The following is a 14,422-nucleotide window of genomic DNA, read 5'->3' on the forward strand; positions in this document are numbered from 1 at the left end:
TTAGAGAAAGAAGAACAAAAAAAAACCCAAAGTGAGCAGAAGGAAAGAAATCATAAAGATCAGATCAGAAATAAATGAGAAAGAAATGATGGAAACGATAGCAAAGATCAATACAACTAAAAGTTGGTTCTTTGAGAAGATAAACAAAATTGATAAACCATTAGCTAGACTCATCAAGAAAACAAGGCAGAAGACTCAAATCAATAGAATTAGAAATGAAAAAGGAGAAGTAACAACTGACACTGCAGAAATACAAAAGATCATGAGAGATTACTAAAAGCAACTCTATGCCAATAAAATGGACAACCTGGAAGAAATGGACAAATTCTTAGAAATGCACAACCTGCCAAGACTGAATCAGGAAGAAATAGAAAATATCAACAGACCAATCACAAGCACTGAAATTGAAACTGTGATTAAAAATCTTCCAACAAACAAAAGCCCAGGACCAGATGGCTTCACAGGTGAATTCTACCAAACATTTAGAGAAGTGCTAACACCTATCCTTCTCAAACTCTTCCAAAATATAGCAGAGGGAGGAACACTTCCAAACTCATTCTACGAGGCCACCATCACCTTGATACCAAAACCAGACAAGGATGTCACAAAGAAAGAAAACTACAGGCCAATATCACTGATGAACATAGATGCAAAAATCCTCAGCAAAATACTAGCAAACAGAATCCAACAGCACATTAAAAGGATCATACACCATGATCAAGTGGGGTTTATTCCAGGAATGCAAGGATTCTTCAATATACGCAAATCAATCAACGTGATACACCATATTAACAAACTGAAGGAGAAAAACCATATGGTCATCTCAATAGATGCAGAGAAAGTCTTCGACAAAATTCAACACCCATTTATGATAAAAACCCTGCAGAAAGTAGGCACAGAGGGAACTTTCCTCAACATAATAAAGGCCATATATGACAAACCCACAGTCAACATCGTCCTCAATGGTGAAAAACTGAAACCATTTCCACTAAGATCAGGAACAAGACAAGGCTGTCCACTCTCACCACTCTTATTCAACATAGTTTTGGAAGTTTTAGCCACAGCAATCAGAGAAGAAAAGGAAATAAAAGGAATCCAAATCGGAAAAGAAGAAGTAAGGCTGTCACTGTTTGCAGATAACATGATACTATACATAGAGAATCCTAAAGATGCTACCAGAAAACTACTAGAGTTAATCAATGAATTTGGTAAAGTAGCAGGATACAAAATTAATGCACAGAAATATCTGGCATTCCTGTACACTAATGATGAAAACTCTGAAAGTGAAATCAAGAAAACACTCCCATTTACCTCTGCAACAAAAAGAATAAAATATCTAGGAATAAACCTACCTAAGGAGACAAAAGACCTGTATGCAGAAAATTGTAAGACACTGATGAAAGAAATTAAAGATGATACAAATAGATGGAGAGATATACCATGCTCCTGGATTGGAAAATCAATATTGTGAAAATGACTCTACCCAAAGCAATCTACAGATTCAATGCAATGCCTATCAAACTACCACTGGCATTTTTCACAGAACTAGAACAAAAAATTTCACAATTTGTATGGAAACACAAAAGACCCCGAATAGCCAAAGCAATCTTGAGAACAAAAAATGGAGTTGGAGGAATCAGGCTCCCTGACTTCAGACTATACTACAAAGCTACAGTAATCAAGACAGTATGGTACTGGCACAAAAACAGAAAGACAGATCAATGGAACAGGATAGAAAGCCCAGAGATAAACCCACGCACATATGGTCACCTTATCTTTGATAAAGGAGGCAGGAATGTACAGTGGAGAAAGGACAGCCTCTTCAATAAGTGGTGTTGGGAAAACTGGACAGGTACATGTAAAAGTATGAGATTAGATCACTCCCTAACACCATACACAAAAATAAGCTCAAAATGGATTAAAGGCCTAAATGTAAGGCCAAAAACTATCAAACTCTTAGAGGAAAACATAGGCAGAACACTCTGTGACATAAATCACAGCAAGATCCTTTTTGACCCACCTCCTAGAGAAATGGAAATAAAAACAAAAATAAACAAATGGGACCTAATGAAACTTAAAAGCTTTTGCACAGCAAAGGAAACCATAAACAAGACCAAAAGACAACCCTCAGAATGGGAGAAAATATTTGCAAATGAAGCAACTGACAAAGGATTAATCTCCAAAATTTATAAGCAGCTCATGCAGCTCAATAACAAAAAAACAAACAACCCAATCCAAAAATGGGCAGAAGACCTAAATAGACATTTCTTCACAGAAGATATACAGACTGCCAACAAACACATGAAAGGATGCTCAACGTCATTAATCATTAGAGAAATGCAAATCAAAACTACAATGAGATATCATCTCACACCAGCCAGAATGGCCATCATCAAAAAATCTAGAAACAATAAATGCTGGAGAGGGTGTGGAGAAAATGGAACACTCTTGCACTGCTGGTGGGAATGTGAATTGGTACAGCCACTATGGAGAACGGTATGGAGGTTCCTTAAAAAACTACAAATAGAACTACCATATGACCCAGCAATCCCACTATTGGGCATATACCCTGAGAGAACCATAATTCAAAGAGTCATGTACCAAAATGTTCATTGCAGCTCTATTTACAATAGCCCGGAGATGGAAACAACCTAAGTGTCCATCATCGGATGAATGGGTAAAGAAGATGTGGCACATATATACAATGGAATATTACTCAGCCATAAAAAGAAACGAAATTGAGCTATTTGTAATGAGGTGGATAGACCTAGAGTGTGTCATACAGAGTGAAGTAAGTCAGAAAAAGAAAGACAAATACCGTATGCTAACACATATATATGGAATTTAAGAAAAAGAAAAAAATGTCATGAATAACCTAGGGGTAAAACAGGAATAGAGACACAGACCTACTTGAGAATGGACTTGAGGATATGGGGAGGGGGAAGGGTAAGCTGTGACAAAGCGACAGAGAGGCATGGACATATAGACACTACCAAACGTAAGGTAGATAGCTAGTGGGAAACAGCCGCACAGCACAGGGAGATTAGCTCGGTGCTTTGTGACCGCCTGGAGGGGTGGGATACGGAGGGTGGGAGGGAGGGAGACGCAAGAGGGAAGGGATATGGGAACAGACGTATATATATAACTGATTCAGTTTGTTATAAAGCAGAAACTAATACACCATTGTGAAGCAATTATATTCCAATAAAGTTGTGAAAAAAAAAAAGCTAGTAGTTTATATCTAGGAGTCCATTTTTTTTAACTTTGTTTATCTGTAGTTTCAAACTTTTCTAAATTAAATACATATTTATTTTGTGGTTTTTTTAAAAAACTTTTTTAAAGATTAATTTACAAGTCAGGATAAATACATACCATGGAATTGACCTCCTAAAACAGTCACACCGTCTATTACAGACTGTGAAAGTTTCTCACTGCTGGGCCTAGGAAAGAAAAGGAAGAAAGTATTACATCCCATCCCGAGACCAGCTGAGCTGCTACTTCTCAAAGCAAATGCAGAAATTCTGTGCTACCCGTTTCAGAATAACAAGTCCATTGTATTCGAAGTAAATGAAACCCGCCAAGCCTGAAAACTCTGAAAAGATAATACGGGTAAAGTGTAAGCATTTTCCATTCGCTGTTCACAATATATTTATTGGAAAGAGTTGGGCTTTTAAATGCATTGAGGAAATAGATATAAAGGATACACTAATTAACCTACCCAAATACCTTTTCAAGTTTGACTGTAACAACACATACACTACCTGAGAACAGTAACAATAAATACTGAAACCACAGAGCGTGCTTAACCCAGGGCTGGGTATTAAACCACCAAGCGTATAGAATCTAGTTTTCATTTTAAAAAGTCAGAATAAATTATTTTTCTATCTGTCTGAAAATAAGATATATAACTGCCTTGTAGAAAAAGATGTTCTATATCACTTAAACTAGGTAATAGGTAAGAGGCAAATATTGGGCTGGCCAAAAAGTGCCTTCGGTTTTTAAGTAAAGATAAAAGACACATTTTTCATTTTCACCAAGAACTTTATTGAACGTAAACACCCTTTTGTTCCACTACCTTCTGCTATTTTTCAGGCAACTTCATAATTCCACTTTTCCAAAACTTTTTATCCTTTTGAGCAAAGAACTGTTCTAGGTACCTTTTACGGTCTTCCAAGGAACTGAAATTTTTTCCATTAAGAGAATCTTGTAAAGACCAAAATAAATGGAAATTCCAAGGTGCAATGTCTGGTGAATATGGCGGATGAATTAGAACTTCCCAGCCAAACTGTAACAGGTTTTGCCTGGTCATCAAAAGAAACACGCGGCCTTGTGGTATCCTGATGGAAGATTATGCATTTTCTCTTGACTAATTCCGGACGCTTTTCGTCGAGTGCCGCTTTCAGTTGGCCTAAATAGTAGCAGTACTTGTGGGAATTAATCATTTGGTTTTCTGGTAGGAGCTCATAATAGAGGACTCCCTTCCAATCCCACCCTATACACAACGTCACCTTCTTTGGATGAAGACAGGCCTTTGGTGTGGTTGGTGGTGGTTCATTTCGTTTGCCCACGATCTCTTCTGTTCCACATTGTTGTACAGTATCCACTTTTCATCGCCCATCACAATTTGTTTTAAAAACTGATAGTTTTCGTTACGTTTATGTAGAGAATCACATGCGGAAATACTGTCAAGGTTTTTTTCGCTTAGCTTACTTACGTGGAACCCAAACCTCCAAGCAATTTACATAACCAAGCTGGTGCAAATGATTTTCAACACTTGATTTGGATATTTTGAGTATGTCAGCTATCTCCCGCATGGTATAACACGGACTGTTCTCAATTAATGTCTCAATTTGATAACTATCAGCTTCAACTGGTCTACCCGACTGTGGAGCATCATCCGGCGAGAAATCTCCAACACGAAACTTTGCAAGCCACTTCTGACATGTTCGATCAGCCACAGCACCTTCTCCACATACTGCGCAAATCTTTTTTGCGTTTCGGTTGCATTTTTACCTTTCTTGAAATAATAAAGCATAATATGCCTAAAATGTTGCTTTTTTTTCTTCCATCTTCAATATTAAAATGGCTATACAAAAATTCACCAATTTTGATAAGTCTGTTTTTAAATGCACGCTGATATGACAGCTGTCACATACAATCTGAAAAAACTGTTTCGAATGAAGTTAAAGACAACTAAGAGCTACTACAGCCGTCTTACGGAGAAAAACGAATGAACCTTTTGGCCAACCCAACACGTGTGCAAGACTTTACTGTGAGATAATAATTTGCTTCAGAACATAAGTCACTTGGCTATTCTGTTACCTATAAATCCACAAACAATGGTATTTGGAAGTCCCTCTGGTAACACACTAAGGGTAAAACACCAGACTAAGCCATTTGGAGACCGAGTAGAAATTTCCTTTAGAAAGAGTCTCTGGCTAAAACCAGATCTTATGCAAAAGAGAATGCTTCTGTTTCAAAGTACACTTTTAATCTAACATTTTACAATAACACCTTTTTGTAAAGGAAGGTAAGAGCTGCCAAACGTGACAAATGCGTAGGAATAACATAGATGGTTAATGCTTTCCAATGAACTCCAGCAAGGGAAAAATCATCTATGAACCAACAATAACACAGGTTATAAAGTAAATCTCTAAAAATAATGAATTACAATCACATGTTCTTACTCTATGGGGGAAAAACGTAAACCCACAGAAGTAAAGGGATGGGAGACATTTGCTAAGGGCTTCTCTTGTGCCAGGAAACAGGTGTGTTGCATGTATTACTTCATGTAATCCTCAGGAAGGATTGCGTGATGGAGGCTCATCATCAACATGGTACAGGTGAGTAAAGGTAAGCTCCAAAAGGTTAAGTGACCTACTCAACCTGTACAGGAAGTGTGAGAGTTGGGGCTCAGACTCCAAAGCCCAAGCTGCAGTAGTGACTGAGCTCCTACATCCTACTGAAAAGACCAGGACGTGGAGAAGCCTCTCAGGGCAGTTCCACTTTACTCGACTCCTTTGATTTGTCCTGGGTACTGAAACAGATGCAACCATCTATGTGGTGTTCCCAAGCAGCTTTCACCAGCAGCTCTGAGGGTCACCTGGTATCTCTACCGATCACCACGAAGGCATCTTGGTGCAGATTCACAGCTGCTTTCTCGCTGATGTCCACCAACACTCTCAGCAAATCTTGTTCCTCGGCGTTTGCCAAACAGGTGGCATGCCCCTCCCAGGACGGTGCCAACATTTCACCCAAAGGATCAACCAATTTTACACCATTGTCCTCCTTGAAAGAAAAACAAATAATAAGCCATCTGTGCAGAGTCGCGAGGGTGAGGTGAGGAAGTGAACCCAAGCTGCTTTTCCCCCAACAAAAGACAGTGTTGGCCAGGCAGTTTCACCGGTGACCACTACTGAGGGCCAGGCACTGGACCAGGTGTTGTACATACATCACCTCAGTAAATCCTCACAACACACGGTATCTATCTAACTAATAATCCAATGGTTACTCCAATCTTACTTTGAGAAAACTGAGATTCAGAGCAAGTACTCTGCTTATGTTCATACAGCTAGTGTCAGTTCTGATATTAAAACATCAAGTCCATCTGACTCTTAAATCCAACAGCCACTGTACTACACTAGCTGTTTTAAAAGGCTGTCATCTGAGCATTCACCATCAATTAACTGATGAGGCACAACTATAGCAGACCCAGGACCCCTGGAGATCCTTCTTGCTATGGCTGGACTCAAAGAACATACTGGCCAGCGTGTCAACCAGTGGGTGGTACAGAAGCTGAAAACTGATGCCCAATTCTGGTCTGCTCAAACCTCTGGAAAGAAATAAAGTGTAGTTCAGAGTGAATGTCAAAGGAAGGAAATAGCTCAGAATTGTTTTAAGCAGTGCCTCTGAAATTAACAATAAATGTGGGGTTCTGTCTACAAATCATTAAGCTATTAAGGTGATTTAGCCATTTAGACACTTACACCTTCACAGTGATCCACATCTAGAAGCTGAATAAGCAACATCCTCTTGTTTTGGGGTGGGAAGGGAGGAGGTTACAATCCCTCACTAACCCACAGAGTTTTAACTTGCTGCTGATTTAGCTACAAAGGCAAGAGTCTCGTGTCCTAACAACCAAACAGAAGCATATTATTTAAGCCACGTATTAGTTATAGGCCAGCACAGAATATAACGGTTAAATTGTGTCAAAAGGAATACTTTAGAAACTTAATTGTCATAAACACTAGACCCATCAGGCCTCATCAGTATTCTGCCCAGTGCTCGCCTTTGGATCCCTGGAGCCACGCGTTTGGCTGTTCACTCGGAACGGGAAACTATTCCCTAGCTATAGAGAAGCTGTGTGAAAATTTTCAAACTGTGCTAAGTCTTTTCAAATGTTTGCCCTCTCCCCTCCCCCAGCTTGCCTCCAATCTCTTTAATCTCTGCTAAATTACCAGAGGCAACACTTTTTATTACTGATGCCGTCTCAATACAACTAACTTGGCAGGACATTCTGTTACTTCTCAATATGGACACACTCCAAACAATGACCATCTCATTTCACTCTCTCCACACCCTTTAAAGAGTCATGAGCTAAATGAACACTTGTTAAGAAAAGAGTTGTTTCAAAAGTAAAGGCAGATAGCAATGAGAAGGCACATTCCTAGAATTAGAATTTGTACTTTGGGTCAAAGTGCTCAGAAACTAAGGTTTGGTCTTGCAAATAAACATTTGCTTTATCGGAGCACTAAATGCATTACCTCAGGATTGTGTGATGCTGTTACCATGACTCCTATAGTAGATTTGGTCTGTTTTGACCTCAGGACAGCTAATAATCCCATTCGAAACATGACATGATCAAGATGTTCTGCTTTCGTTCGAAATCCAGCAGTCCCATATTGAAGAGTGAGTCCATCAGGCTTGGCATGTAATGCTGACTGCTTTGTAACAGCATCTAAATCCATGTCTACAAAATTAAGGAATGTTTTTCAGGCATAAGAAATCTTTCAAGGACCATCTGGTTCAAAAACTGCCATCCCAGGGCTTCCCTGGTGGCGCAGTGGCTGAGAGTCCGCCTGCCGATGCAGGGGACATGGGTTCATGCCCCGGTCCGGGAGGATCCCACATGCCGCGGAGCGGCTGGGCCCGTGAGCCATGGCCACTGAGCCTGCGCGTCCGGAGCCTGTGCTCCGCAAGGGGAGAGGCCACAGCAGTGAGAGGCCCGCGTACCACAAAACAAACAAACAAACAAAAAAAAACAAACCCTGCCATCCCAAACTAATAGATCTGCCTCATTCTGAACCTCCCCCCAAAATCCTATGTTTGAGAGAGGGAAAAAAATGGTAGAATAAGTCCCGGAGGTTAGCATTACCTGTACTGTTCACTTCAGGACAGAAATGAGACTGTCCCCAACCATTCCTGGACCCAAGGCAAACTTAAAATGGTCCATTCCCAACTAAAATGAAGACTCTACACCTAGATTCAGAGAATCCTACAAGGGACCGTATCATTTTACAAATGGGAAAACTTAACTCTGGGTATCAGTTAAACAACCTAAATTTTACATGGGAAGCTGCTGACAGACTGATGCCGAAGGTCACATTCTCCAGTGGACTGGGGCCGCATATACAAAGTATCTGGGAAATATGTGTAGTTCTTCTGCGATTCCTCCCAGGCTACAGAGACCTATTCCCGAAGGAAAAGCAAAGGGCAAAAGCCTCCTCTCCAAGTCTGCCCAGACCTCCCGATACACCTTGCAGTGGATTTTTGTATTTTCATACGGGAGGACCAGGACACACTTCTAAATTAAGCTCGGAAACTAGCAACATCTTCCTTTTACCTTTCATTTAAAAAATCAAACATCAGCCCTTAGCCCGCTAGTACTTCCTTCTCTGGGATACTCCAACTTAAAGTGGAACTTGGGGCTTCCAACTCTTGTTTTCTTTATTGTCCTTCACTGCGTCAATGAACAAGAGTTAAATGTTTGCTTTTGTCCAGTTGGAAAAAGCTGGCATTCAGGACGCTAATTTAGCTTGGCCTAGAGCGATCAAATCTAGTTCACATGCATGAAGACGTTTTATTAAAAAGTGACCAGTCGTCAATGTACCGTGATTATTTCTAAGGGCGTAAACCAGCTGTTACGTCCAAAAGTCTTTAAAAAAAGCAAGAGTCAAGATAAAATGTTTCCACCCTTTCATGCGTTTTAGGTCCTAAAACTAATTTCAACGAGTATGTGCGGGGGTTTTATTGAAAGTATTTTCAAGTCCAAACCGTCCACTCTAAAAAAGCTAAGAACGGCCCCCTTCCCTCCATTCAGTCTTCAGCACCTCGTTAGTTCCCCTCTCCTCCCAGCCCCCGAATCGCCCCACGTTTCCTGGCACCCAGCCCTGAGGTCCCCACCTAGGTAATGGACGAGACCCCTTTCCCAGCTCGAGACCCTCGGGCCCGCGCCTCCAGCCCGCTCCCGAGCCGCAGTGGCGAGTAGGTGTGTCCCGCGCAGCCCGCGAGTCAGTCCGCCAGCCGGCCCGCTAGCCTGGCAGTCGGCCGAACCCCTGAGGACCGGAAGGTCCCCTTCTCGCTGCCAAGCCTCGGGGCCCCGCTCACCTCTGCCGGGCGACAACCCCCGCCTCACCTCCACAGCGCGGACCACCTCCCTCGCGGCGGCGGGGGGGAACCAGACTAGGCAGGAGCCAGACTAGAGAGGTCGGCGTCCGCAAACGTGGCCCTGCGTGGCTTCCGGCCCGTCGTCCCGCCCCTCAGCCAATCACAGCGCGGGAAGAGTCCGCGGGCCAGGCCCCGCTTCCTTGCCGGTCACGCGCGGCTCGCGCCTGCGGAACTGCGGATCCGCGTTGCGAGAGTGCTTGGGGCTGTTTCCTTTGAATGACCGGGAAGGGTGAGGCCCCCGCGGTGGCCCAGGGGTTGGGGCCGAGGGTCGCGGGCCCTCAGAGCACCGCGACCGGCAGATACGCAGCCCCTGACCCCAGATTCGGGTCTCAGAGGGTGGCAGGTCCCGCGTTCCTGGGAAGCCGGGCTTCCAAGTGGTCCTGGATGGGGGGTACCAGCCCCGATATGAGGCCTCTAACCAGGTGGTCCCGGCCCCAGTGAGCGCCACCCGGCTTCCCGCATCCCCCTCTCGATTCTCGAGGTTCATCTCCCAAACGTCTGATTCTGTGGAGTCTTCTCGTGCCCCACCCCCTTCCCCATCCGCCCGCCCCAGCTCGCACGAAACGTCATTTTATTTATTTACCTGTAAGACCCCCTCACTAAGCCTGGGCCCCTCGGGGCAGAGGCCAGGTGGATCCAAACCGCCCGGACTCACAGGATGCCGCCCGGGGCCAGGGTGGCTCCCGAGAAAGGCGGAAAGGCCCACCCAGGAGGGGTTCGTGGCGCTGGGGCTGAGGGAAGGCAACTGGCGTGGAGCTCGGCGGGGCCCCGGAGACCCGGGAGCCGGAGGAGGCGGAGCTCCGCCCCGCCGGCCCGGCGGGCTTCCCTCGCCGCAGCAGCCAGCTCCGCCCAAGCCCGACACCTGGGTGGGATTAGGAGGCTGGGCCCCTCGCCTTTCCCAGAATTCAGGCTTGCAGAGCGTCGCTGGTGGTGGTTGCCCAATCACCTGCAACGGAATAATTCGGAACACTTGTTGAGAGGCCGGATTCCCTGATCCAGATCGGAAGCGGGGGCTGGGGATAAAGGGACTGGGAATCTGAATTTTAACGACGTATCTTGGAGGATGTCGTGTATACTAGATTTGGGGGCCAGGAGATAAAGCAGAAGAGTGTAAGTGTCCCGGTTTGTGCCCCTAGCTCTCGACGCGTAATAGCGCTCCTGCAAAGCTGCTTGCACGGAAAGGGCGCTGCGGGAAATTCCTCTGGACACCGCCGACGTAGACAAATCCAGTGTCCCTGGGCCCTCCCGGTTTTCCTGACAGGTTGATTCCAAGTCAGCATGTCCGCTTCAATGAACGAATGCCTTCAACTTCAGCTGCTGGAGATGGAAATGCTGTTTTCTATGTTTCCTAACCAAGGAGAAGTAAAACTTGAAGATGTCAATGCCCTGACGAATATAAAGAGATATTTGGAAGGCACAAGAGACGCACTGCCACCAAACATCGAATTTGTGATTACACTCCAGATGGAGGAGCCCAAGGTAGGTGCCCTGAGTGGTTTTAATTGTTGCCAGGTGCCCAGTTTATAATGGAAACACTTGGAACCTGAGCTTCCTGTCCAGGAAACAAATAGAGACTATTCCAGATGCATATATGGAATATTCCAGCAAAATATGGGATGACCTGTAAGTTGTTTTCGATAAAGATCTTGAATTTTACATACATATGCACACCTTTTATACAAATATGCCGAGTGTTTGTTTTTTTATATATAAATATGCCTAGTGTTTTTATTAAACACATCTTGCAGTCTTCTACTGCCATTATTATTCTATTCACTCATCCATTTTTACCAGTCTTGCTATTGTAGTATGGACTATCTTGTACATATGTTACGATTTTCACAAATCTAAATATTGTCTTTAGCAAAACTGGCTTTTAAGGAGTGAATGACTCTTTCTTTGATGACACCATGGCACTGAAAGCAAATACAGATAGAAAATCTAAATTCTGAAAATGAATTCACCTTCTGATCCATTATCTCCAGCAACGTTAGCATAGCCCAAGTAACAAGTGGACCAGGCATTTGAGAACCGCTGTGCTAGCCACTTCCTAGTCAGCCTCTGGGCGTCATTCCCTCAGAGGAATTCCCTGGCTCCCCAGACTGGATGCAGTCCCTCTGGTTCCACCTTTCAGTGGATCCCTGTACTTTTCTATGGCAATGCTGCTCACCTTTGCAATGAAATACTTGCTGTGTATAATTATTTGTTTAACGTCTGTCTCCTTCACTAGGCTCTCGGCTTCTTTCCATGAAGGGCAAAACTAGTGTCTAGCTTCTTCACTTCTTTATTTCAGCATAGGGTACCTGACACATGGTAGGTGTTGGATGAATATGGGAATGAATGAATGCATACATGGAAGGAATTTATGTATGTAAAATTGTGTTTATAAAAGTGTGCAGTGTCTGGCACATAGCTGACACGTAATAGTAGCAGTAGCTATGACATTTATCAGCATCATGCAGTGGCCATGGATAAACTAGCTTATGTGATTTTACGGTACTTAAATCTATTTGATTTTCATTTTAAGGTGAAAATTGACTTGCAAGTAACCATGCCTCACAGCTACCCCTATGCAGCACTGCAGCTATTCGGACGGTCATCCGAACTTGACAGACAACAGCAGCTCCTTCTCAACAAAGGTCTCACTTCTTACCTAGGGACTTTTGATCCAGGTGAGCTGTGTGTGTGTGCAGCCATCCAGTGGTTGCAGGACAACAGTGCCTCCTACTTCCTGAACAGGAAGCTCGTGTACGAACCATCTACACAAGCAAAGCCAGTCAAGAACACATTCCTCCGAATGTGGATCTACAGTCACCATATATATCAGCAGGACCTACGAAAAAAGATTTTGGATGTCGGGAAAAGGTTAGATGTGACAGGATTTTGCATGACGGGAAAGCCGGGGATAATCTGTGTGGAAGGCTTCAAAGAGCACTGTGAGGAATTCTGGCACACAATTAGGTATCCCAACTGGAAACACATTTCCTGTAAGCACGCCGAGAGTATCGAAACAGAAGGAAATGGGGAGGACCTGCGCCTTTTCCATTCTTTTGAAGAATTACTTCTTGAGGCCCATGGTGACTATGGCTTAAGGAATGACTATCACATGAATCTGGGCCAGTTCTTAGAATTTCTCAAAAAACACAAAAGTGAGCATGTTTTCCAGATATTATTTGGTATCGAAAGCAAAAGTTCTGGCTCCTAGGAAGCTATTAAGAGACCTAAGCTTGTAATCTCGCTAAGTTAGTATCTCTGTTAGTAAGACCAAAATAAAAGGACCAGTGGCTGTTAAGCGTCATCTGTGGGGAAGCTAGCTCCAGCATTTTTCCCTGGAAATGAAACACGGAAGGCTTTTAACTTTGTAACAGTGCAATTGTGATGTTACCTCTATGTTCTTGTGTTCACTGAAAGCTATTTAATGGTAAATTAATAAAAACCTGTCAGTTAAACCAGTGAACCTAGTTTGATTCAAAAGGAGTCCAAAGCCCAGTTTAATGGCAGTAGTCACATTGCAGCTCCGAACTCATAAATATGAATAACATCTCTCCTTTTCGTGTTGCTAGCATGCAGGTGACACCCCACATTTTTCTAAGTCAAGTTTAAAATCAGAACAAAGAGAGAGCACGTGTTTACCACGTTTCTCACTTTAACTCCCTGTTTGGGGGTTTTTCTTTTCATAAAGCCAAATCCTAACTGCAATGGCGGTGACGCCACGCCGTGTTGTTACATCGGCTGATTGACAATACTGAGGATCATGTACCAATGTTCTCAGTTGGCTTCTTCTCCAAAGAACAAGATGTGGTTTCTTGTCCACGCAGCCCCACCAGTAGTGCGCGTGGGTCTCCGTCCCTGTGCCAGTTTGCTTCGCCCTGTGGGGCAAGGAGTTTGGGAGAGGACCACTGTGGATGGCCCTGTACCATCACCTTCCTAGAGGACAAAAGTCAGGCTCTACATTTTGGTCATGTCACTGCCATCTCTTCTGAAACTTTCAAGCTCCACAAGCTTCACCTGCCTCCTTCAAAATGAGAGTTTAATGATAACAGCTCCTATTTAAGTAGCCCTTGCCAAACCTTTTTATTAAAAAGCATCTACCCCTCTCCATGAATTTCTGGGCATGTCACCTGCAGTCAGGGATGACATAAGGTCGTGAGTTGCCTCTCTGCAGCTTTCTCCGGTTTCCCACTCTCTCTTTAGCTTCTACTGCCCTCTCCCGGGGAGCACCCCACTGATGTCCTGGTCCCCTCAGAACACCAAAGCTGGGTGCTGAAATGTAGTGACATGGAGGGGATGCCTCACTCCCCATCTCATGAGGAGGTTAGATGCCAGAATTCCTGCGTGTGCTGGTGGCACTTCAGAATCTTGGATGAAACAGTCCTTTCCGGTGTCTGGTTTTAGTCTGTGCCTAGGATGCAGACACATGTCCGGGCAGGGCCAGGACGTGACAAACAGCAGACCCTGCACTAAGCTGACTCTCCTAACCATGAGGCCTGGGAACGGGGTCCACTCTCTCCTTCCCTGCGCTCTTCTTAGCTCATCAGAATGAGTCTCCTTTCACGGCGCACATCAGACCTTCAAACCAAGGCTCTTGTCGTGGGCCTGCCTTGCCTGTTCATGTTTTAATCCTGGCTTTGCATGTGGCTGGGACTCAAGCTGGGGCCTCACTTTCCCTATATACAGAGGGAAGAAATAGGACTGACAGTGCTAAAGCCTCATTTCTCAATCTTTACCAGGACTGAAAACAACACAGTATAGGAGT

The 14,422-nt window shown here is 43.9% G+C and overlaps 2 protein-coding genes across 8 annotated transcripts in view; one reads left to right on the forward strand and one right to left on the reverse strand.

Annotated features, from left to right (window-relative positions):
* PGM3 (phosphoglucomutase 3) overlaps positions 1-10,467 on the reverse strand; it is a 33,559-nt gene extending 23,092 nt beyond the window's left edge. For 2 of the 5 annotated variants that reach the window (XM_060115083.1, XM_060115084.1), the window contains exons 1-4: positions 9,635-9,744; positions 7,764-7,969; positions 6,104-6,288; positions 3,373-3,440 (exon numbers count right to left, since the gene is read on the reverse strand). In XM_060115083.1, coding sequence (XP_059971066.1) covers positions 3,373-3,440; positions 6,104-6,288; positions 7,764-7,967 — 457 coding nt within the window. In that variant the 5' untranslated portion in view covers positions 7,968-7,969; positions 9,635-9,744. Of the gene's footprint in view, positions 1-3,372; positions 3,441-6,103; positions 6,289-7,763; positions 7,970-9,606; positions 9,745-10,249 lie in introns of those variants that run through there. The other 3 variants (XM_060115080.1, XM_060115082.1, XM_060115081.1) reach the window with 2 other exon arrangements.
* Positions 9,828-13,115, forward strand: RWDD2A (RWD domain containing 2A). 3 transcript variants are annotated; one of them, XM_060115086.1, is made up of 3 exons: positions 9,828-9,895; positions 10,803-11,145; positions 12,194-13,115. In XM_060115086.1, the coding sequence occupies exons 2-3, from the start codon at positions 10,945-10,947 to the stop codon at positions 12,869-12,871; spliced, it is 879 nt and encodes a 292-aa protein (XP_059971069.1). In that variant the 5' UTR covers positions 9,828-9,895; positions 10,803-10,944; the 3' UTR covers positions 12,872-13,115. The 3 variants fall into 3 exon arrangements, with proteins under 3 accessions (XP_059971069.1, XP_059971071.1, XP_059971068.1); XM_060115088.1 differs by having other exon boundaries at positions 9,847-9,895; positions 10,928-11,145; XM_060115085.1 differs by lacking the exon at positions 9,828-9,895 and adding an exon at positions 10,691-10,776 and having other exon boundaries at positions 10,928-11,145.
* Positions 13,116-14,422: the final 1,307 nt, after the last annotated feature.

The sequence above is a fragment of the Mesoplodon densirostris genome, chromosome 12 (assembly GCF_025265405.1).
Source record: "Mesoplodon densirostris isolate mMesDen1 chromosome 12, mMesDen1 primary haplotype, whole genome shotgun sequence".
Taxonomy (NCBI): Eukaryota; Metazoa; Chordata; class Mammalia; order Artiodactyla; family Ziphiidae; genus Mesoplodon; species Mesoplodon densirostris.

Coding starts and splice junctions, on each gene's coding strand:
- RWDD2A (XM_060115086.1), top strand. CDS start 10,945: ATGTCCGCTTCAATGAACGAATGCCTTCAACTTCAGCTGCTGGAGATG. Junction 11,146..12,193: donor TCCAGATGGAGGAGCCCAAG/GTAGGTGCCCTG, acceptor TTTCATTTTAAG/GTGAAAATTGACTTGCAAGT.